The following is a 25833-nucleotide window of genomic DNA, read 5'->3' on the forward strand; positions in this document are numbered from 1 at the left end:
TCGATTAATAAACGAAATAATACATTTTCTTTTGAACAACACAGAAATTAGATAGTAACTTCAGTTAGAAAATAATAATGCTTGCTATAGGATTTAATATCGATATTCCAATCGACATTCCATCGTTCCAGAGTAGAATAGAATATCGAGATTGTACCCCCCACCCTCCTTACCCCCTTATAGTATCCCCCTTTATAACACGGCAATGGTTAAAGCCACGATCACTTGCAATCTAATCAATGATGCAAGAATAATTATCCTGCGTGAATTGTTAGCTTTATCTGTCGCTTCGAAGTTAAAGAAAGCAGCCCCCCCCCTCCACCGTATTATATACTATACTTTTAATATTATACGTATATGAATATGTATGCATGTACGATGCATGTACGATGCATGTATGCAGCATGCAGCCGTCGAATTGCGAGTCGAAGTCTATCAGAGCGTGTCTGAAAGAGTTGCATTGATTTTTCAACGATTCCAGTTTGCGCCTGGCATTAGTGCAAAAGATATCGTTACCTTACCCTACCTCTATGACTATACTACAAGTATGTTAGTTGAAGCCACTATAGCCTTGTGTCTTTTACAGATTCTTTACGATCATATTCTTTTTTTTTTTTGTTCTTTTTGCTATAACAATTTTTACTCGAATATGCATTCGAAATTGTTGGAATAATACGCGATATGGTTAGGTATATTCGCGAAGATTTTGTGTTATCATCTGATACAATGGATAATTATTCATTGATTTTTTTTTTTTTTTAAGGAATTATGGATTAGTTAATGATTATTTAATTCAGCGTGTAGTAAAAGTAATTGTATGTATATATATAAATGTGTAGGAGTATAACAACTACAGTGTACAACAGAGGGGGGGGGGAAACGTTGTGTTGTATTATACTATTTGATTTTGTTTCCAAGTTATACTTACTTTTACTTATCAATAATCATTAACAATTTCGCGACCCGTGTATTTCAATTTTTGTATATCGATAAATAATTTATCTATTTGACATAATATATCATTTCAATAGTTGTAATTCCAGTTAGTTTGGATTGGATCGAAAAATATAAAAAAACGGAGACTCGAGATAACCAAAGTTACCGTATAAAAAAAAAATTGTAGATCATAAAAAAGTGATTCGTTCGAAATGAAATTGTTTGTAAACAAAAAGAAAAGAAATTCTAGAACAACTTTGTTAAAGTATTATTCGAATAATTTCTAAGATATTAACGTTAACGTTTAATATCGAACAATTTGAAAAAAAAAAAAGAAAAAAAAACAAGAAAAGGTATGAAATATGTGTTCAAACGTTGTGATTTTCCCTTCCATTCATACACATTAGATTTTCGTTTGTACGAAAGGAGAGAATCGCAAAATCGAAAGCAGAGAGAATCATGCGAGGTGATCGTTCTCGTTCGGTAAAGAAATATCGGAAGGGAACGATTTGGTAAACCAGTTTTTCCAGGATTCGATCTCTCGAGTTCTCCCCATAAACTTTCTTCTTTATCTTCATCTGAAGTTCGATAAACTCATGGTTTTTAATAACGCGTCATTTGATTTACCTACAGTGACTCACTAAAGTATCTAAACATTTGCCCCATGGTATATTTTATTAATTATAATAAATATATTATAGAACACTTACTGACATATTATTAATATTGGATGGAAATATGACTCTTTAGATTATACAGGTATAGTTTCAAGCAAATCGAAATATATATACGATAATTATGATTTATTTCATACAAACGTAACGATTGCTGAAGAGCTACAAAAATATTTGGACAAATAATTTTTAAACATTTAATATTTAATATGATCACCTTTAACACGAATAACATCTTCCAAGCGATTACTAAAATTTCCTTAATACTTGATGTACTTAATTCGAGTATTTTGTCTTTATTTTATGTACTTAATTTTTCTTTTTTTTTTTCTTTTATAGGAAAAACCAAAGGAAATAGAGAGAAAGGGGATAGGGGAGTAGTATTTTTAACCTGGATTATAAAGGTTAAAAACAACATAATAGGCTTATGATTTAGTATGGGATTATTTCAAGCGATTATTTAATCTGTCATAGTACGTGTACCTTCTTTCTTAAATGATTCATAAAAGAGTAATTTATGATAAGGTCACGCGATTCATCCACATATAATATATGTATGCCGTGTGTTATTCGAACTCGTGGCTAGTTAATCTATTTGCATTAGATATATTCAGACTAACCATAAAAAACACAGTAAAAACATTTTCAAGGATCCTTCTCGTCCTTTGCTATGTCAAATGAAAGCAAACATCGGGATGGTTTTTACACGAATATGCATACACACTAATATACATATATACAAATACATATAAACACGTACACGTACACGTGCATTCGTATACACTCACACAAACACATATATACATATATCTAATATTCACTTTGGAAATCACCGACCAAAAATAATTTTGGAAACTAACCAGAGAAATTTATTTTGATATAAATATGTATATATACATATATATATATATATATATATATATATATATGTTATGTATATGTATATGTATATATTTTCGTCACACTACCGTTTGAAATAATAGAATAAATTTAATAATTACCTCTCTCTCTCGATAAATTATTTATTTATATAGAAAATTTGCTATATAATTTGGATGATTATAACCAATTAATATTAGCATAAAATATTGTCACGTATAATCACACATACATAATTATAATATACACGTACGTGTGTGTATATATACATTAAACATTTATATACCATCAAAGTTTTATGATAGAATTTCGTTGACAATTAAATTGATATCATCTCGTTAGATTGTAATAAAAAAAAATGGTGTGTCTGTCTCACTGTGTGTGTATGTGTAAACGCATTGAAAATGTTTATCGATCCTTCTCTCACGTGTATCATATACAATTTATTCGCATAAGTTTGACGCAACGAACTAACTTCTTCTTTCAATGACAAAATAATAAAGTTCAATATACGTCTTTGAATTATGCGACGATTTAATACTACTGACAAGATATTGCATTACGTTTACATAGATATAATAAGTATAATATAAGCTAACGACTAAAAGTTCGAAATCCTTACGCAAATTCTAAGAAACAGGATATTTGTAAAACACAAAACAGACAAATAGAAAAATAAAAAAGAAAAATAGAAAAAATGCAAGCCTTTCGAATAATCGAGAAGAGGTAAATTTATTTGCGAGAAAGGAATAAAAAGAAAACACCTACGAGTAGTATGTTTTACATCGTGGTATCATTTTTCTTTTCTTTTTTCCCTTTTTTTTTTTTTTGTAATCAAGAAAGTATTTTTCATAGAATCGTCCTTTTTCCAATAAGTTTTATTATCAATAAATAAATCAATTAGTTTCTTTTGGTTTTTTTTTTTTCGAAATTTTTCCACGACATGATCAAATATTTTTTCTGATACTTATCGTCAAATTTCTCATAGAAATAATGTCTAATTATAAGTATCATAGAATAATTCATTTCTAATTATTGTCATACATTCGATTTAGAAACTATAAAAAAAAAAATAACATTCTGAACCATAAGAACGTATCGAAATCCCTTCAAATATAATCATATATGTTAATATCGTTTAATTAGTATTATTAAAATATTAATATTTCAAAGTAAAACGATAAATCTCGTTTCAAAATTGATCACTACAATCGTTACTTTTATAAAGTCGAAAATTTCATTCGATATTCTTATTAAAAATGAATAAAATTTATCTTAAAAATCTTCTGTTTACAGATAGGTGTAATAATATATTCAAAAAGTATGAAAAATGAATAAAAAAAATAAATAACCCGAATAAAAAGGTTATTGTCACGTCGAACGCGTTTAACGTGAATATCCGTAATAATCGAAAAAGGTCGTTTCATTGAATCTTCCTTTATTCCAACCTTTCCTCATCCTACTATTCATTTCTCAATTCAACGAGCAGAAGGATTTTTGTCAGGGAAAAATCGTAGTTCTCTAAAAAAAATAAATAACCCGAATAAAAGGTTATTGTCACGTCGAACGCGTTTAACGTGAATATCCGTAATATCGAAAGGTCGTTTCATTGAATCTTCCTTTATTCCAACCTTTCCTCATCCTACTATTCATTTCTCAATTCACCGAGCAAGAATGTTTTTGTCAGGGAAAAATCGTAGTTCTCTTCTACGACGACATTCGTGTCTCTACCTTTTGTACCTTTTAAAGGTTCGTTCGGAAAATCCATTTCTACGGACACGAATTGACTGAATTTCTTTCCTTCTTTTCTTTTTTTCTTTTCTTAAAAAAAATACACCTCCCTCTTTTCTGTCCCTTTCCTTTTTTCTCTCGATGTTTTCTCTTAGAGAAAATAAAAATTCGTATTTTTCATTCGATCACGTTCGAAAACTTTTTCTTTTTTTTTGTCCTTTTTCCTTTACTTCGTCGGATGAGATTATTAAATATGGATATGCGAGAACACGAACTTTTATTACGTTTTTTTTCTTTTTTTTTCTTTTTTTTTATTATTTTATCGATTAACTCTCCCTCCCTCGCATTTATTTTTTAAATTAAAACTCTTTTTCCTTTTTTTTCTTTTTTAATTCATTCATAGGGACAATTACCATCCTAACGATGCATAATGACGTATATAATAAAATCTGCACATACACACACACACACACACACACATATATATATACCTGTGCAGATGAGAACGCGTCTGTAGATTCATCGGAACGTCTTATGTAAGTTCCAAGGCCGTTATCTTCTCGATGAAAATATCAACGATTTAATTGTAGACATCGCACGTGAATGCACGATGTCTGAAACTTACTAGGAAAGATAGAAAGGAGAAAAGTATGTGTGTTTGTATACATGTACGTGCATGCGTGCGTCTGCGCATAATTTCAATTTCTACCTGGCTTTCGAGTTAACGAATCGATTATGTAAAATGGGGGGGGAGTACTGCTGATATACACCTAGAAATTTACACAAAAAAAAGGAAAAAACCCCTCCATCTTACCCACTAAACACGCATCAATTCGCAGAATTTCCAACGTGCTCGTAGTGATTCTTCCATTTGAGGTAAAAGAAAAAAATTAGGAAAGAAAAAAACAGAATAAACTATCGAGGTATTCGTACACAGGGAAAAAAAAGAAAAAGAAAAAGAAATGAAAAATTTCTTCAATTCGATTCGAATGAAATCGAAATTAATATTAAAATATATTGTGTAATTTTTTTTTTTTATTTTTAATTTAATTTGACTCTCCAAAATGTAATGTGTGTTTATTTATTTTATTTTATTTTGTTTTATTTACTTTTGTTTTGTCTAACTTTTCTTTTTTATGAGGAATCACCCTGTATAATTGTAAATGTAATGTTAGGTAGTTTGTAATCTATGTAAATGTATACGTTTCTATACTTATACTCAACTTCGTGTTAGTTTCTATTGCTGTTAGTGCTGTTAGAAGTCTCATTTCTACTTTCAATTTGCCTTGAACTTCTTTGTCTTGACGGTTCGCGGCTAACCTATCGGTTTTTACTCGAATAGACCACCGATCTGTCGTTTTAACATTTGCATTTGCTTTCTTACATGTATATATATACGCCTCTTCTTACGTTTCCATCGATACCGTTACCCCACTCGTAAAACGATATCTTGACGGGCCGTTAAAACGAAAGGAGAATGGACTTTTCTCATCGATCTTTTTACCTTTTCCACTTACGTACCTTTCTTTCTTTCTTTGTTATTTTAAATATTATGATTTTTTATCACATATATATATATATATATATTTAAAGAGAGACAACGTTATTATATATTAGAAATTATTTTACGAATAAATACGAAAAAAAATCTTAATCGTACGATAAAAAGAGAGAAGATATTATTTTCATGAAATTTAATTTTTATTCGCAATAAACAATATGAATTGAAAATTTATTCCAAATTTATTTTTTATTTTATTAATATAATGATTTATATTAAAATTGTTGATAAATTTTGTGAGATAAATCAAACACGCGTGGGTACACTTTGATTAAAGTAAAACATTACTGATGATGATAATGATGATGATGATGATAATGATGATGATGATGAGGTTCACTGAACTAAAAGGAACACAAAGTGGTACATTTACTTTTTGTTTTGTTTTCTTTTTTCTTTGGGACCCCTTGTCAAATTTTTTTCTACCGGCTCGCGTGACTATAGGACCCAAAGTTTAAAGAAGAACTACCGGGCCCGAAACAGGAATAGCCACGTATTTTTTTCCTTTCTCTTAACGATCGAAAGATAATATACGAAACGTGTAAGAATGAGAAAAAAGAAAAAAAAACAAAACAAGGCATACACACACACACACACATTTTGAAAATTTAAATTTAGATTATTCATAAACCGATTATAATAATCCGGATTTCGTACGAGTTTATATTGACTGCACCTTGCCAATTAGAAAAATAAAAGATAATTATAACGTGTAAATAGTTTCTTCTTCTATTTAAATGTTAAAAAGGTAAAACCAAATGAAATTTTCTCTATATATTGAAAGTAACTTTAAAATCGTACATTCTTTTGTGATTATTTATCATAGTTTATAATACGAATTCAAATTTGTTAAAATTAAAAATAAAAATGACTCGTTCGTTGCACCGATGTAAAAGAAATTATCATTTTTAATATGTATTACATATATTATATTGAAATAATATTTTTATAAAGGAAAAATTACAATCACGTTAAACGTAATTATCTTACTTAGGGTAGGGGGAGAAGGGGGAAGATTGATTATCAGTGATTCCCCTTGGTGCAAATGACACGACCACCATGACATTCAAGTTGTTAATCCAACATTTTTATATTTATTACATATTTTTTATAGAGAAATATAAATTATACTCGTACGATTAATATAAGTATCGATAGTAATACGTGATAGTAACGATCTTTGAGTAAAACAATTTCTTTTTTTTTTAATGTAAATAAAAAGAAGAAGAGAGAATAGAGAAAATATTGAATTAAAGAAAATTGAATAAACTCGTGGCTGGTTAGGGTTGCAGGTAATATAAATTAGGATAATATAAATTATACTCATACAATTAATATAAGTATCGATATTAATACATGACAATAAAAATATTTGATTAAAACAATCTTTTTTTGTAATATAAATAAAAAACAGAAAATATTGAATTAAAAAAAATTGAATAAACTCGTGGCTAGTTAGGGTTGCAAGTAATATAAATTAGGATAATATAAATTTATACTCACACAATTAATATAAGTATCGATAATAATACATGATAATAACGATCTTTGACTAAAACAATTTCTTTTTGTAATGTAAATAAAAACAAAAAAGATAATGTTTTAATTAAAAAAAATTGAATAAACACGTGTCTAATTAGGGTTGCAGGTAACATAATTATACTCACACAATTAATATAAGTATCGATAATAATACATGATAATAACGATCTTTGACTAAAACAATTTGTTTTTGTAATATAAATAAAAACAGAAAATATTGAATTAAAAAAAATTGAATAAACTCGTGGCTAGTTAGGGTTGCAAGTAATATAAATTAGGATAATATAAATTATACTCACACAATTAATATAAGTATCGATAATAATACATAATAATAACGATCTTTGACTAAAACAATTTCTTTTTGTAATGTAAATAAAAACAAAATAGATAATATTTTTAATTAAAAAAAATTGAATAAACACGTGGCTAATTAGGGTTGCAGGTAACATAAATTATACTCACACAATTAATATAAGTATCGATAATAATACATGATAATAACGATCTTTGACTAAAACAATTTCTTTTTGTAATATAAATAAAAAACAGAAAATATTGAATTAAAGAAAATTGAATAAACTCATGACTAGAACTTAGGGGAAACGATTATAGTAGAGAAAAAAAAATTCGCTTTAACTCGAAGAAAAAGAGATATTAAAAGTATGTAAGAACCGATAATGCGGCCAATATGCGTCAAGACTTTTTATCTTAAAGAAGTCTCATATTTGTTTCCTGTCTCGTAGAAAGAGAAAGAGACAACATACACACTTAAGAGAAAACGTCTTGGTAATGCATTCTCTACGTTCTAAAGGGGGACGATAAACCTCGTGAGAGAGAGAGAGAGAGAGAAAGACAGCATGACGTGAAACTTAGGATGATACAAAAGCTCTCTCCCAGTTCACACGGGTTAGCATGAGAGAACTCATGCTACAGCGCGCGTGCACGAGCACAAACACGAATACACGTTTCCACTACGATAGGAAAAAAAATACGAACACCTATACCACCTACACCACCTACACCATCACGTGAAATAAAATGAGAGATAAAAGACACCTAATCGTGAATTCGAAAGTAAGAGGTTGGGGGAAAAAAGAGAAAGAAAGAAAAAAAAAATAAATAAAAGTAACGTAAAGAATGGAGCTCGACTTTCCTCTGACCTAAGCAAAGTTTCCTTTTTTTTTCTCAGGTTCTATTCTTTGTTCCATACATTTTTATCATTTTAATTTTTTTAATTGTTTTTTTTTTCTCGATGGTAATGAATGACAAATGATATTATTGGTGTATCGTCAAATGTCGTTGTGTCATGAGAATTAAAAAATGAAATTAATAGGAAGAATTCTTTTATCTTATACTTTTATCTTATTAAGAAAAATGTCTTATTTTAATCGCATATCGTTAATAAGGATTATAATAATCGAGTAAAATGGCATAACCAATAAAACAACTATTCCCTGTTTATCTTACCATCCTTCTCGAATGTAATCAAAATAATAAAATATCAAATGGAAATAGGATTTTTTCCATAAGATTATACCAACAAGTTACTCGGGATTAAAATCACAACGGGGGGCATTGGAAAGGCGGGAGGGGGGGAGACAAACATCGGTTAAAGATAAGAAAAAGAAGAAGAAGAAGGAAGCTTCTTGACAAAACGACCGGACATTTATCTCTCTCTCTCTCTCTCTTTCTTTCTCTATTTAAAAAAAAAAAAGATAAAGAGTAAACATCGGTAGGGTGAATAAACGAGAAGGGAAGGGAAAAAAGCAAATAGATAAGGGAAAAAGAAAAAAAATGTAAGATGGTTGCTTAGTTTGGTTTGGTTTGGTTTGGTTTGGTTTGGTTGGTTAGCCAGACCCATTAGTCAGTCGTAGAAGGCAGGTGCCTATGATTAAAGAGTATCAAGCTATGTCATCCGGTGTGAGTTGGCTACTATCCAAAATCTTAATTCTTAAGTCGACCCAGACGTAAACTTTCGGACAACTCTTCTTCTTCTTCTTCTTCTTCCTCTTCCTCTTCATCTACGTCTTATTCTTCGTGTTCGTGTTTCGTGTACATTCAATCTTGTTAATTCGTATTGGTAAATTTTCTTAGCATTAGTTATTTATTTGTATTAGAAGTACTAAACGCGTAAAACCGATTATTAAAAGAGCTCTCTCTCGAGCAACCTTGTTGGCCCTTTGCCAAACATGTTGCAAACATGTTCTCGAATTCCCATCGCGAACACCTTTCGATACGTGCCGACGATATGTCACGGGATTTACTTCGAGCTGGCGCTTTTATTCCACCACCATTACGTTTATACAAGCACGAGAGGAAGGGTGGGGTTGGGGGGATAGGGGTGAAGGTGGGGGATGATGAAGGAAGAAAGAAGAAGGAAATATTTTCCATGACTCAAGGAGAAGAAGAAGAAGAAGAAAATGTTTGAGAACACCGAGCAAAGCTCCTTCTTCTATTCTCGGACGTTTAAACGCGCGTATCGAATCGACAAGCATCATTCTAACATAACCAACGTTTTTTGTTGTCGTCGTTGTCGTCGTCGTTACTCTTCTTCTTCTTCTTCTTCTTCTTCGTGATCGGTTCCGATCCAACGATTCCTTAAACACACGCATTTTCACATTTTATTTCTTATTTTCATGCCACCCGATATATATCTATAGAAAAATGTATTTTAAATTTATATACGTTTGTTTATCGATTACACTTTATTTTCGAATCGATGAAAAATCGGGGTTGGTGGTATTTTATTTCAATTTATGGATGCCCCAGACCCTTCAACCACCACTCCCGAGCCTGTTTTATTCGTAAATTGTTCATTAAAAACGTTTTCTTATAAAATTGTCAACACGTGAAATATTTTATTATTTGTTTTATTTGTTTCAATTCTCAATCGAGTATTATAAGTAATTTTTTGATGACGTTATAGATTGACATGATTTGTTAGAAATAATGTTACAAAGATAAGTGTAAACTGATATAATTGTTACAGTCTCATAATCATATTATTATTTAAGAAAATCTTACTACTGCTAGTTACTTAGTGAAATATTTGACGAGTGTAAAAACGAATCGATTGAAATGAATTATTTGTAATACAATAATCTCTCTCTCTCTCTATTCTTTTTTTTCATTTCTCATTTATTTATTTCAATATATATATGAAAAGTTTATTTAAACAATAAACTACACTTCCAGTGGCTAGAATTTTTCCAAACGTTACTTCGTCACCTTCGATAAAGTTAAAAAAATGAATGATGCAGGGGGGGGGTGAAAAGAAGACGAATAAAAAGACCGGGAATGCGTGTCCGTGTGTGCGTGTAAGAAAAATAATAATAATAAAAAAGAAAAAAGGAAAATGGTCGATGGACCGGAGAGAGATGCGAGCCTTCTCACAACTTTTCAAATCAGATTCATTGACCCACGGTATATCGAACGGAAAACGAGATGAAGAAAAAATAGAAAGAGAAAATAAAAGGGAAAAAAGAAACTAACACGAACATGATCATCCTTCTCGTTTATTCGTGATAACATCGACAGATAGATAGGAATGTCCTTGAAGTCGTTAGGGTTAAACGATGATTGGTAGTTTAAAGGGTAACGTGTAACATCGTTTCTAACGTAATATCAAATCTGACTTTTCAATCGGAAAAAATAAATATTCAAACCTTGAGATTCTAACATTACAATCATTTTTCTAATTATAATTTTCTTCTTTTAATATAATTAATTCTCTTTTTTTTATTATTATACATTATATCGTAAAATACTACTAAGTAGATTGTCGTTCATATTTAAACACATATATTTCTAATGAATAATTATGAATCGTGATTAAATAATCGATCGAATGAATAATTCAATATTAATAAGATAAAAAATGTTATGTAATTTTGTGCAGAGAAATTATTTATGTTAATATAAATAGTAATAATTTGATATTAAAAAATGAGTATGAGAAAATGCTGATTAGTGTGTTGCCCCACAAAAAGACTGTAAATAAATAAAACTATTATCACTACTATTATTATTACAAATTAAAAATTAAAAATATTCATTTTAATATATTATTATTATTATTTATCATATTATTAGTAATATCGTTTCCATTACTTTTCCTTTTTACGAGTCCCTTTTACAATTATTTAACAAGTATTATTTATTAATAAAAATTTGGATTATTTAATTGTGTAAATTATTTTTAAATTATTTGCATCCAAATGAAACTAATGTACGATCATTAATCTTTTTATTACGTAACATTATGAAAAAAAAAAAAGCATCCGGTATAAATACGATCTGAAATTATTCGAAATGGTGGCTTTTATACTACGGCAACGTAATATAACACAAATATATACATTTATTTCTTTTTTCTATGAAAGAATAAGGAGATTGAATTATCTCGGATGTAGATGAAACGAGAGTGTGATATATGAGAGCCGGCAAGATGAAACGGCGTCGTCTCATCAAGATAAAAGTGAACGATATTAAACGTAGGGAAAAGGGAACGAATAAAAGAGTTCATAGTAAACATTTATGAACTATACCGAGCCCTTTTCTCCTTGCCGGTGCCCTAAACACCGAGGTCACATCCGATAGATAAACGTACAAATAAATAGAAAACTATTGAAAAACGCAGCTCTCTTTTTCGTTGTTTGAATTCATACCAAATTTCGTTGGTTTTTTTATATTTTAGATTAATATAAAAAATTAATATTGTTCTGTATAACATAATAAACAATGAACAAAATCTTTCTAATACATTGATTCGATTCGATTTGATTTTATCAAACATGAAAATGATTTTCAATTAATATAAAACCATTATTCTTAATTTAACGTTATTAAAAATAATGAACAAACGTCAAACGTATTGACCAACTTCCTAATAAATCGAACGACGGATATTTTTTATGGTATCGTACGAGGACACAAATTATTAGCCCCCATTAAAATCGGCCATTGCCGGAGGCGGTTCGGTTCAACTGAAAAGTGTGTCGCGTTCGATCGGCCTCTGTGAGAAGAAGAATTTATTACTATAAAAGAAACTATGTATTACATATACACACCCACACGCACACACACACACAAACACATAAATATATTTATATACTATCAATTAGAACGCGTCATGTGTCGTATAAAATCAAACCAAAAATTTACAATAATTTTCGTGATAAAGTGGTGCGGGAATCCAACAAAAAATAAATAAAAAAAGAAATGATTTTCCATAAATGTTTAATCTATATAAAAAGTAAAAAGTATAACGCTTTCTCAGTTAGACATAGAAATCAGTTGAATTACGAAAGGTGTGTTGAGATTTTATATAATACAACAACAACAACAAAAACTTATCGCATTTCGCCTTCGTCGATGGTAAAAGCACATTTCTATTTATGTTTGTACATATATATATTTGTATTTATATATATGTATCTCTCTCTCTCTCTCTTTCTCTCTTTAAGTATGTATGTGTGAGTGTATATATAAAAGTTAGCGAGTTAACAAGAGAACCATGTATACACGTAAACGAAACGTGTCGTTGCAACGTGCGGATTATTCAAACAAGTGGAGCACGGATTCATTAGTATGTGTGTTTACTTGTATTCCTTATATATATATATATTTGTGTGTGTTTGTGTGTGTGCTGCCCGATCGAGCAAAACCTTCTTGCTCGCGGAGAAACCAAGAAGCGAGTATACTAATCACCCGAGAAAACGCCACGATTACAATCCGGTGGAATGCGCTTAGAACCGTCCTTTCGAAAGGCTTCTGCTCTCACGCGTTCTCTATCTCCTACTATTATATATATATATATTTTTTTTTTTCTTCTATAAACTATACTATAATACAGATACATTGTAGTAAATACTTTAAATACGATAACTGTCGATAGATTTAATCAATTATCATATTTGTCTTTTTCTTTTATTTTATTTTCTTCAACGATTTGGATCAAATTTTATTAAATGCATTTTATGGGAAATATTTTAGCATATCTCGTAGTGTTCTTATTATTATTATTATTATTATTAGTGTTATTTTGTTAAAATAATAACTGTAAGTAAATGAAATCATTCAATTTTCATTTCTATCACAGATTTGTATCTAATTTAATAATATCAATTTGATTTTTTTCATCAATAACTTATGTCGTTAAATTTTTAATATAAAAAATATAAAACATTCATTCATCGATCGTAATGAAAAAATGTGCGATAGCGAAATATCGTACGATATGTTAATTTAGGACGTAACACTTCAATATTCACTCACTCTCTCTCGAATCTTTTTATTAATAGAATTCATTTATTTTATTTCATTTTGTTTGTGTTAATCTATTATATATATGTGTGTGTGTTTTTTTTTGTTATTGGAATTAAATCAAATGGAGAATTTGATTTTGAAGGATAACGATTATATATACTTCATCCTCTTACTTTGATTAATGTTATATATACATATATATATATATATACACAGAGAGAATAGATCATTCTATTACTTTCACAGACAGGATAGAAGTAATACTTAGAAAGATCGAACTTATAGCACAACTGGCGAAGATCACGATCGTCGCACGATCATGCAGCCTAGTATCTAGTTAAAAGAATATTTCAACAGTTTCGTATCTCTCGACATATTGAAGAATCTTTTCACGACTTTTTCTTTTTCTTTTTTTTTTACCGAGATACACGTTAGTATTACTATCATTACGATAATGTCGTTAAAATAAAGGGGATGACTTATCATTCCAATAAAAAAAAAAAAAAAAAACACCAACTATGTGACATATGAATAAGATGATAAAAAAAAATAAAAATATGAGACACAAATGTTAACTTTTGATAATTTTATCATTTTTAATAACTAAATAAATTTTCAAACGCAAATTACCAAGAGCGACGATATTTTTATTTTTCTATTATTTCTATTTGACATTGTGTAACAATTTCGAATATAATTATTACTTTTTATTATTACCAACGATAATTTAATAATGTGATTTAAGAAATTGATTTATCCAACCAACCAGCTGTCCTTCTTGTTTCTCTTTCTCTGTTTTTTTTTATTTTACTTTTATATTTTAACAAGAACGCACGATCAATTTGTTAATAGATTGGAAAAGTTTTGCTCTTACGTATGTATCATCTTTGCGAATAATTATCGTAAGAGAAAGAGAGAGAGAGAGAGAGAGAGAGAAAGAGGGGATTCACGGGAATCGATCGTCATAATTTATTATTTATCTTACCCCACATATATAAATGTGAAATGTTTGATAATGTGTATACACAAACGTGTATATATATGTATGAACACGTGCGTGTATGTATAATACAGAATATCGCGTAATATATATATGTATACACACACACACACACACACACATACTCGACCGACAACGAGTTTCCTGTTGATTTTAGAGAAACTTTCGACAAGCTTCCTCTTATAATTTATCGTTTATTCTTCATTATCGACAATAATTATGAACGATCGTTCATCCGTTTGATGATTTCACTGAAAAACTCGTGGATTAGAAAGATCGAACTACTTTTTATATTATCTTTGTTGTTTCTTAAACAATTATAATTGCACAAGTAAATTTGATGCAAGAAAAGAAACAAAAAATAGATTGTAGTTTGTGTTACGATAGAAATGTTTTGTTTTAAACGAGTTTATTATTTAATAATCGTACGATTGTGTATGTGTGTGTGTGTGTGTCTCTGTCTGTCTGTGGTATAGATGAATGAATGCATAAATGATGAGTCCTGCAATTATAATCTGTTTCAAAATAAAATAGTCAATATATATTTTATATAAATAATTATTTCAGTCTGCATCAAAGTTGCATCAAAGGTGCATCAAAATTACAAATACTTATATTCATAAATGCTGACCATTTCTTTAAAATACTGACACAATAAATTTCAATCGGAAATCAACTGTAAAACAAATAAAATCGTTCTATCCGATAGTAATATTAACAAGGTTGCATTATAATTGCATCATAATCACGAATACTCGTACTACAAATGCCAATCAAAAATGTTACAAAAAACAAAAATTAAAAATACTAACCAAATAAATTGAAACTCGTAATAACCAACTCGTAAAATAAATGATAACGTGTTTTATCTTATGGTGGTCAATATTTTAAATAAATGATCGGTTTATTTATAATGTAAAGCAAGATTACAGTCAGAGTTGCATAAAAATAACAGATTACAGCTAGTATATATACATATATTAATTAAATGCTGACGAAAAAATATTAACAAATATACAGGCCAAATAAATTTCTTAAATAATCGTGAATAAATAGATGTAAATAATACGAAAACTAAAAAAAAAAAGGAAAGAAAAAAGAAATAAAGAAATAAAGAAAAAGGAATCTGTTTTGTTATCCACGTTCGTCGATTTCGTATCACGTAGACACTTACAAGTCGCATAAATCATACCTTTTACCATCGGGACCTCCATTTCGTAGAGCACAAAGCCCGTGTCAATGTTTGTGAGGAGGCCACGATAAAAGAAAGATCCGTCGATGTTCTGCGGTGTTTCACCTTCGAAATATTCAAACCCTTTTCTTCTTCTTCTTCTTCTTTTTCTTCTCTCGTTTCCTTTTTTTTTCTCTTTCCCTCTCTTTCCTTTGCCACACAGGCGCGTGTTACGAATACTATTTGACGATAAGAAGAGATATTGCAGGGAATACAAGTTGAAAGTTTTACAACAATTGCATTATCGAATCTTTTAACGTGTGGTCACCCGAATAGAAAGAAACCTTCGAGAATTCGTTTAAAGTATTTTTATCTTTTCTTTTTCTCTCTTCTTCTTTTCTGTTTTTTTATTTATCCAAAACCCAGCACTCTCGTTTCTGGATATGTGCAATCGTATATCAAAAAAATTACGAATAAAAGAAGAAATAAAAAATCAATTCTCTACGATATTGAACAACCACAGAGAACGACGAATATTTTCATTATGCAACGCCCGTGTTTATGCTAATAAATCGTTTTTAATCGTTTATTCGAAATTCGTATTTAATTAGCATCGTAAATTTAAACGATCTTATAGATCTCTCAATATTTTTTTGTCTCCCCTTGAGTCTGATTGAGTTTTATGAGTAATATAGGATTACAATGGTTAATCCGTGTCATTGAGTTACGAAAGATCAAGGAAAGCTTCTATTTCAGGCTTGTTTCCAACACACACACACATACACGTGCGAGAGAAAATTAACCTATTGTTCCCTGAGGATTGAAAAAAATTATTAAAAGGAAAAAGAAAATGAAATAGAGATGTAAAACACAAATGATATCCAATATATTGTTATTATTTTAAAACGATAATAAAATGTTAAATTCTATCGATTTTGTTCAGAATTCTCACGGACTCTCTCTCTCTCTCTCTCTCTCTCTCTCTTACTCGTAACGAGACACATCGTAACCGATCGTGAATTCGATTCTCGTATTTGTACGGCTTATTCACGAAGCAAACATAATCGTAGCTTACCCGCGTGTGTAACGGTAAAAAAAAAAGATCAACGTGCATTCGTGTATTAAAGTTACGTGCATGTTCTTCGAAAAACAAAAAAAACAAAACAAAAAAAAACAAAAAAAAAATTCTCTTTAGAAATTTTCCAAAGTTTTATCAATTTCATATATAATATACTTTTTAATCACAATTACGAATGGGGTATTATTTTGAAGAGTAGAAAAACAAAAAGTTACGACCCCCGATATTATTCTTCTTATTTTCTTTTTTTTTTCTTTAATTTTCGTTTCGTACGATTAAATTGTTTGGAAAAATAAAAAAGAAAATATTTAAAATAATAGAGAGAAAATTTATTCGGTAAAAAATGATTGCACGAATAAAGAGAAAGAAAGATGATCGCGTGAAATGAGGGATAATAACCGTGAAGATAACCTTTAAACTCCCCCTTCTCCTTCCCCCTAACCACCTCTTAAGATTCAATGAACAAATAATAGTCATGATGGGATAGAGTCTGTTCCGTGTCGAATTCCGTGAGGACGAGCAGGTAATTTACATTCACTTACGGAACAACGAACGAACGAACGAACAAACGAACGTTCGTTCAAACTCTGGTCGGAATGAATACGACTTAATTAATCAATTAATTGACCGTTGTCCGTTTGTTCAGTTAACCAAACGATCATCAAACGGTTAGCTTACCAATTCGTTTGTTTTTGGGGTCTTTCACTGTCTCCCTCTCTCTCTCTCTCTCTCTCTCTCACACACACACACACACACACACACACACCTTTGTCTCACACTAACGTTTATACTAAACGAAACGAATTAGTATAAAGAAAAGTTTCTTTCAAAGTTTAGATTTAATCAGCTTATATTTCCAAATAAAAATTAACGTGAATTATGTTTAAATGTTTGTATTTTTCTTTTTTTTTTTTTTTTTTGTTAATTTTTTTCTAAACTTCGTGTAATATAGGAGGAAAAAAAGAAAAAAAATATGTTACAATGATATATTTAATAATTATACGTTAAAAGATATAAATTTTTTTCGATAGAAAAAAAAAACTCGACGAGAATTGTCTTCCGGCATCCTTATCTTTTTTTTTCTTTCCTTTTCTTTTTCTTTTGGTTGCAATAAACTAATCACCATATTCGCATTTTTTATTTTGCAGATAATTCCAATGCGACGAGCGTCAAGAGGAAGGTGACGAGGTTGGGTCACACACGAGAGAAAGAGATAGAAGAAACAAAAAAAAAAGAAGAAGAAATTAAAGAAGAAAACAGAATAAAATCAAACAATATCAAAGAGAGTTAGTTGAACCTGTTGGGAGGAGGACATCGGAGGACAATGATGACGTTACGATCGTTATTATTTATTCTCTTCCTGATTGGATTGGCCAGGTATTCCGAACTGGCACCAACGAGATCCAAGGATTTGTCCAACGATGAATTATCATCGTCATCGTTATTGTCATCATCGATGGGAGGAGGAACATCATCGAGAAAAGGTTCACGTGGGTCGTCGTCATCGTCATCGTCATCGTCACCGAGCGAATTAACCTGGGAAGCTTGGTTATTGGTCGATACGCAAGCGGGTGATCACGCCAGTTTGGATTCGGCAAACATTTTGAGAAAAATCACGCCGAAAAGTATTTTCTTCGCACCTACTCGCATCGAATGTGCCGAAGGTTATCGCGCAGATACCATGGATAGATGCGTCAAAGACGTCAAAATAGATCACGAGGCGCAATTTGATTTTTTATTGAAACGCGTCAGTGCTATGTATTTGCAAAGATTCCCTACCAATGCGCAAGAACAAAAAATTAAAAATCAAAAACAATCGTCAGGTCCTCTACAATTGAGCATACCTTTGTTAGGCGTACCACCACCACCTGCTGCTGCTGATGCTGCTGCTACCTCTTCTGTTATTAATCAACAACTAATCAAGAACGAGGATGATGGGACTAATGTAAGGGTCGGAGTTTTACCATATTTGGAATTGATATCTGGTTTACGCGAGGATAATAGTTAGTTTTATTAATTTAATAAGATATTAATTGTGTGAAATTACACTGTGTGTGTTTTTTTTTTTTATTTTTTTTTATTAGCAAATTTTTTTTTTTTATTAGATAATTAACTTAATGTCATAGTCTCTTTTATTAATGGTGAGTATGTTGTTTCAGATCTTTTTTTTTATGTCGAAATTTCTTATTTTCTTTTCTCTCTTTTTGTTTTTCTTTTCTTATTTAAAAGACGTGATGTATGTTAAACACTGAATAACAATTATTTATCTATCTTTCTTTATTTCTCATTTCATGTATAATATTCGTTTGTTTATATAGAGTTAACTTTAAATAAAACGTTAGGTACCTGTCCTTTGCGTAAACCAGAAATAAAAAGTTACTCTCAACTCTCTTTCAAATTGCAATTCTCGAAAAGTGTCTCCTGTGATTTGGAATAAATAATTTGATTAATTAATTAATTAATTCGTCTTTTCCCATGGACGCGTCATCATCTATCGTTATTATTTTTCTTGTCAAATAAAAAGTGTCCTTATTCTTAAAAATAATATAAATCTAAATAATATATATATATACATATATATTTTTTTTTATATTATATCGCGTAAAACAAATATTTTGTTATCTAGTCATTGCATCGATTTTATAACGAATTAATATTTTTTAATTCTTGATAATTTGTTTCTTCTTTGTTTTTCTTTCTTTGTTAAAGTAAGAGACGAGTCACGTAACTCATTGTTTATACATATATTTATAATGATATATATATATATGCACATATATATCATTATTATTGTACATAAGTATAAATATATACATAACAACAAAAAATATTAATATTTTAGCGTATATCCCGACAATTGTGTATATCAGTAATAATAATTACAATGACGATTAAAAAAAATAATAATAATAATAATAATTGTGGGATCAAATATACCTTCATTTCAAATAAACTATGCATTCGTGAGAAAGTTGACCGGAAGACCTTGGAATTCAAATCCCGGTTCAGTCAGTCAGTCGAATGGTTCAATTTTCTTCACGAATCCTATAATAACAATAATATAATCTTATTTATTGTAAAATTACACAAGCACCTGTGCTACCTTTCTTAGGAACCCCCGAAGGAGACGGTTACCGTTTACGAAGCTAAAATCGAGACGACTACGAAAGAAGATGAAAAAGAAGAAGACAAATTAGGTCAAGAAGAAAAATCTAAAGAAAAAGAAGAAGAAGAAGAAAAACCATTAATATTGCTCGAAAATATAAACAAAAACGATCCCATAAAGAAGGACACTACGAAGTCCGAAGAGATCGTTCCGGTTGCCGAATTTGTGGATGAAACAAACGGGAGTAGTAGTTTTTCGGAAATAGTCGATTATAAAATACCGATAGATTTAAAAGCCATATTGAATGTAACTAACGTTAAGAAAAGTACAAACGGAAGTGAGATTATTAACGATGATTCGAAATTAAAAGAAGTATTGTCAATGAACGTTAGCAGTATAGCACCTACGTTGGTATTCGTTTTAACACCAACCAAACAACCACATGTCGAATCGTCATCTTCTTCGAAGGAAGAGGATGATGATCCTGTAGAAGATTTATCAAATGTTACAACAACCGGTCACGTTATCATTCGTATGACCGAATTGATAAATTCGAGCAATCAAAATGTGGACGAGGTCAACGAGTCCAATTCTATGATACCACCTTTGAAAAAATTATCCGAAAGTTCATTGATCTTTGAAGATAAGATCGATAATAATGGAGGAAACAATTCGGAAGCTTCTGGGATGAAAATGGAAGATGACGAGGAACAGGAAACAATTTACGAGGATGAAGAACCGGTTGACGAGGAAGACGTCGATGAAGAAAATGACGATTACGTTGACACGACTGATAATCCTATCGAGGAAGAATTAACCGAACTCGAGGGTGAAATTTTGAAACATGGCGAAGCTGGGATCACTATACCTGTGAAGAATTTGGATAGATTACATTTGAAAGAAGATCGAGATAAAGACGAAGAAGGACCGATGGTCGATTCGAATATCAAAAATCTCAACAATACGTTCGAATCGTCGCGAGACGAAATTGCTATTCGTTTCAATCATAGCATTCCCAACACGGACGAATCGGATAGCAAAATTTCGAGCGAAGCTACGATTAAAGACGACGTTATTATAGAAACGACATTGTTAAACGTTAATAATCCTACGAAACTTTCGAACGATACTAAATATCATCTTATTAAAAATAATACCACGAAGATAAACGAAGATGAACGTTTCAACGAACATTTCGAATCGGAAAAGATTCATGATAATAAATCTAAAGTATTATTCCCGACGGAAGAAATACCTACGACTATTGTATCAACGAGTACCGAGGAAAATGTTCTATCGAATAAGAAACAACAACAGCAGCAGGTAAGTAGGACGAAATTCGATGATGAAAATGAAAAGAATCCTACGGATTTGAGGAACGTCGAACTTTTGGCCGAACCTTCATCATCGGAGTCGCTTCTTTACGATCCTCGTTTCGACAATCGTTACCTGGAAGCATCGATAACCGAAGTAGAGGATTCGACTAAAACCAGTAACAGTTTTAGTACGCGAAATATCCTTGATCTCGAAGGTTCACCGAGTTACGTAAGATCGTCCCAAAGTTACGTTAAATTTCCATCAGACGAGATCAACAGTATACATAATCAGGATTACAAAGATGGACATCAGCATCATCGTATTTTCGAGGAAGGTCCTCCTTACGTTAGTACGACTAGTACGAAAAGTAGCGTACCGATTTTTCATCAAAAATCATCGTACTCTAGGACACCACCAATTGGTTGGAGAATAGATAGGCCAGAACAACAACAGGAAGATAACGAAAGGCATCGTTCGGTTGTTGTAGTTCAAAGACAAAAACCAAGGCCAATGTATTTGTATAGAACGAAAGCACCACCACCTTTAACGAGGATTTCACCTAGTTTATTTTCAATCGGTCAAGGTGGTCCTCGTTCAACACCAACTATCATGGACAGAGGTTATAGAAATGACTATGTCCGAGTATCATCTCGTCGTAGGGTTAAATATTAAATATCCATATCAAATGGATTCGCCTGATTGAGCGAAGTAAATGAATAAATGTCCGCGTTGGGCTATCAAATACGTCGCCGTTCTTCGCTGATTATTTGAAAGTTTCTCACCTCTCTTGAGAAACTCTAAGCCCCGACGATGGTGATTCGATTATTATAAGTCGAGTCTTGGATCTGTCGAGAGATTTTCAACTCTCCTGCCTGCGTGTGTGTGTCTCTCTCTCTCTATCTATCTATCTATCTATCTTTTGGAATTATGCCAAATAAAACAAAGGGGTTGAAAGAAGCAACCTATCGTTCGTTAAAAACGTGTGATACGCGAATGGGAACACGCTTATCTTTTGGCATGCACGTTACTTTTTTTTTGTTATATTATCGTACCGAATCAATCTCTGATGATCTAAACGAAAATTTTGCCTACTACTCGTTTTGAAAACAAAAATTCAACAACAATTTCGATAGATACATATAGTAAATCGATCTAGATATTTCTTTTTCCTATTTTTTCGTTTTATCCTCGAATAAAACCAATGAAACAGAAGTGCTTAGTTTCCTTTCTTTTTTCTAGATGGGCCAACGATCCAAAGATTTTTTTTTTTAATATTCGTTGGAGTGTGTGTATGTATCTCGAAAATGAATATTACAGTTTCGTTTAGTCGGCACAAGTTTTCAAGCTATGTCAGTATACCGAACTGAGTCCGAGTAAAACTGGGTTCGCAGTAATCGTTTCACTTTCTAACGAGATTAAAACTGACATTGGTACAACGTTTGTAACAAGGAAAAAAAGTATTGCAAATCTAACCGTACAAAAAGAGAAAGAGAGAGAGAGAGAGAGTTATTATTATATCACGGTATAATAATAACGTAATGCAATCGTTATTGTAACGAATTTTATCGAACGATAAAGAGAAACAGAAGAGAAAAGAAGAGGGAAGTATAGTTGGGGTATCGTTGAAAATTCTCTTAACATAAGCATATGAAAAAATTCGTTATTCGTAACGTACACTGATTCATATAAACTCGTTTTCGTGAGTGATTAGGATGAATCTTATTCGAATTTTTGTTGTTGTCTTATTGTTAATAAAAAGTAGAGAATCCCCAAACAAATTCGTTTCGTTTGATTTGTTCGAATTGACATTCGCGATTAAACCTGCGTGTGCGAATTGTTTAAAAATCGTTAGATATTAATTAAAACTTTCATACGAAACTATTATTATTTATAATCCATCCCTTGCGGATGCAAGGGATCCATTGCGGATAAGAAATATTATATAACGAATAATAATAATTAGTAAGTTAAACGAGAAAGGAAAAAATAAGAAAAATCTTTCGGTAAGACGAACCCGTCGAATTTTCAAATTTAATCGATCGATTAAAATAAAATGAAAAAAAAAGGAATAAATAAATAAAAAAAAAATAATAATAATAATAATAAGAAGAAGAAATATCAGCGCGAGTTCGAGTAGTTCGTCGTATTTATTTGACCTTCGTAACGTTGCTGCACTCGTATCTACAAATGAATTTCTGCAATCGATCGAATGTTCCTGAAACGGTCATAACACGTGTGCTTGTTATTTAATTATTACGAAGGCCATTAGTTTTGTTTGTATAAAAATAATAAATAATGATTATAGCCGTATGTGTGTGTTTTTATACAAATACAAAATAAAGACGATCTTAATTTCGAACGAAAAAATAAATCATATTTAAATATTCTATAATTTAACGCGTACATTGATATATTGTAAACAATTTTTTTTAATCAAAAATTTCTTACTATTTACATACATCGACTTTCGATTAGATTTTCGCAAGATTATAAATGAAAAAACATAAACACAACTCGAACTCGTAAGACTGTCGGCCTAACGTGTTTATGAATCCAAAATTGGGCTCCGCAGTTATATGAAATAGGCACGCACATTAACGCATACTCTCACGCTATAAAACAACAAAACGATACTACCTATTACACAATTATAATTACGTCTAATTAAACCGTATTTGTAATATCATCGTTTTGTACTACAACTTTACACGATATAAAGAGATGGATTTTACAAAAGAAAATTGTACAGATTTAAATAACGTATGTAATGTCAATGTCTTTTGAATGTTATCGATGTTAAAGATACTCAACAACGGTCCTTCTTAAATAGTATTTAAAAATATCGACTCAGAATGGTCATTAAAACCGACAATCTTCAACGTTGTTACGCCTTGTCCCAGTACGTCGGTATTAATTATCATTCATTAGCGTTACACGATACATGTACAATGTTTTTTTACAATAAATAAGAAAATAGCAAACGCATACACACACAATGACACAGTTAGTCCTATACGAAAGATACAGTAGGAGTACCAGCAGACAAATTAATACTAGACTATTACTTTTAAATAATGTTCAACGTATATGGCTATGTCTCTCGTTTATGTGCGATAGAAAACGTACGATAAAACAATTTTGACACTCGACGTAATGAGGTCGATGACATTTTTATCTCTATGTACGTTTAAATGTGGTGTGTAATGTTTTTCATCTATATTATATGCCAATTTATGTAAATATTAAATTAATTAAGAAAATTGTGTATATATACATATAATGGTATTAATAACGAATGAACAAAAGAAAATACTGTCATAATGTGTATTAATTGTAATTGTACTTGAACAATTATTGTATTATTTATGGCTAAATATAACAATGTATATTACATATTCTATCAAGCGTTTACTGTAAACTAAATGTATTTGTTTAAATACATCAATTGCATCGATGCGTAGAAACAATTGCATATAAAGATAAGACGATATTATTCGAACAAAGAATCATTGTTGTTCTCTCATTTCCTTAGCCCACCTGTTTTATTTAAACTACAGGAGAAGATACTTTCAATCCTTTGAAACCTTTTGCGATTAGATATGTCTCACTAGAATCACTGCGCGTTGCATTAGGTCTAAATATTTTAATGCTTGTATAAAATTTGCCTAAATCATTGTATAATTGTATCGTCTTAGATCCATCCCAAATTTTAGTAACAAACACACCATCTTTAGATAGAACTTGGAGAGCAAATTTCAAAGCACAATATGCCAGTTTCATTATATTGTCATGATCTAGTTCTCGTACACCGGTAGCGTTAGGAGCCATATCAGATAAAACAACATTGGCTTTAGTTTGGTTTAACAATTCGTGCAACTTCCTGTGTGCCTCTGCCTTAGTAAAATCCATCTGTCCGATAACAATTGCACCTTCTACAGGATATATTGGAAGTTTATCTATACCGATAACTTTACCAACTGGACCATCCTTTTTACCATTGGCATTGGTTAAATTAACAGCAACCTGAGTCCAACTACCAGGAGAAGCACCGCAATCTATAACGGTATCTCCAAAATTAAATATCTTTTTCCTTTCGTTGATTTCTATTAATTTAAAAGCACTTCTACATCTGTAGTTCTCTTGTTTAGCCTTCTCAACATAAGGATCACGTAACTGTCTTTCCAACCATAATTGTGAACTATGTTTCTTGCCTTTCAAATTAGTCGGCTTTTCTCGTAATAATGGTGTACAAGTGTGTACGCATCTCGTCGTTAAAATATTATTTAGAAAACGCATGTTTTATTCTTCTTTTTCTTATTATTTGTAACCTAACCTCTTCAAGATAAACAATCGAACGGTTGATAGAAACATCGTCGAAATTTAACTTACTTCATAATAAATAAATACTGTCATATTATGTATATAAAAATATATTTATCAATTAATATATTAATTTATTCGATAGAAATAAATATAAATATATTTAAAAAAGTCGATATATATCGTTAAACACGCACTAAATATTATGAGAATTATTCCATCGCTTTGATTGGTTAATGAGTAAAAAA

The 25833-nt window shown here is 30.6% G+C and overlaps 2 protein-coding genes and 1 long non-coding RNA gene across 4 annotated transcripts in view; 2 read left to right on the forward strand and 1 right to left on the reverse strand.

The window, feature by feature from the left end:
- LOC122521207 overlaps positions 1 to 18101 on the forward strand; it is a 53483-nt gene extending 35382 nt beyond the window's left edge. For both annotated transcript variants that reach the window (XR_006304685.1, XR_006304686.1), the window contains exon 3: positions 17991 to 18101. This is a non-coding gene — a long non-coding RNA (uncharacterized LOC122521207). The remainder of the gene's footprint in view (positions 1 to 17990) is intronic.
- A 33-nt stretch (positions 18102 to 18134) lies between these two features.
- Positions 18135 to 22848, forward strand: LOC122521205 (FK506-binding protein 5-like). Its single transcript, XM_043641730.1, has 2 exons — positions 18135 to 18787; positions 19955 to 22848. Exons 1-2 carry the CDS (start codon positions 18167 to 18169, stop codon positions 21935 to 21937), a joined length of 2604 nt encoding a protein of 867 aa, XP_043497665.1. The 5' UTR covers positions 18135 to 18166; the 3' UTR covers positions 21938 to 22848.
- A 1754-nt stretch (positions 22849 to 24602) lies between these two features.
- Positions 24603 to 25736, reverse strand: LOC122521209 (rRNA methyltransferase 2, mitochondrial). Its single transcript, XM_043641732.1, has one exon. It carries the CDS (start codon positions 25559 to 25561, stop codon positions 24812 to 24814), a length of 750 nt encoding a protein of 249 aa, XP_043497667.1. The 5' UTR covers positions 25562 to 25736; the 3' UTR covers positions 24603 to 24811.
- Positions 25737 to 25833: the final 97 nt, after the last annotated feature.

This window comes from Polistes fuscatus, unplaced genomic scaffold (genome assembly GCF_010416935.1).
Source record: "Polistes fuscatus isolate 324 unplaced genomic scaffold, CU_Pfus_HIC Scaffold4, whole genome shotgun sequence".
NCBI lineage: Eukaryota > Metazoa > Arthropoda > Insecta > Hymenoptera > Vespidae > Polistes > Polistes fuscatus.

Excerpts from the sequence above, each read along its gene's own strand:
- LOC122521205 (XM_043641730.1), top strand. The coding sequence starts at position 18,167 with ATGATGACGTTACGATCGTTATTATTTATTCTCTTCCTGATTGGATTG. Across the intron at positions 18,788-19,954 it reads ACGAGGATGATGGGACTAAT|GAACCCCCGAAGGAGACGGT; the intron begins GTAAGGGTCGGA and ends TACCTTTCTTAG.
- LOC122521209 (XM_043641732.1), bottom strand. The coding sequence starts at position 25,561 with ATGCGTTTTCTAAATAATATTTTAACGACGAGATGCGTACACACTTGT.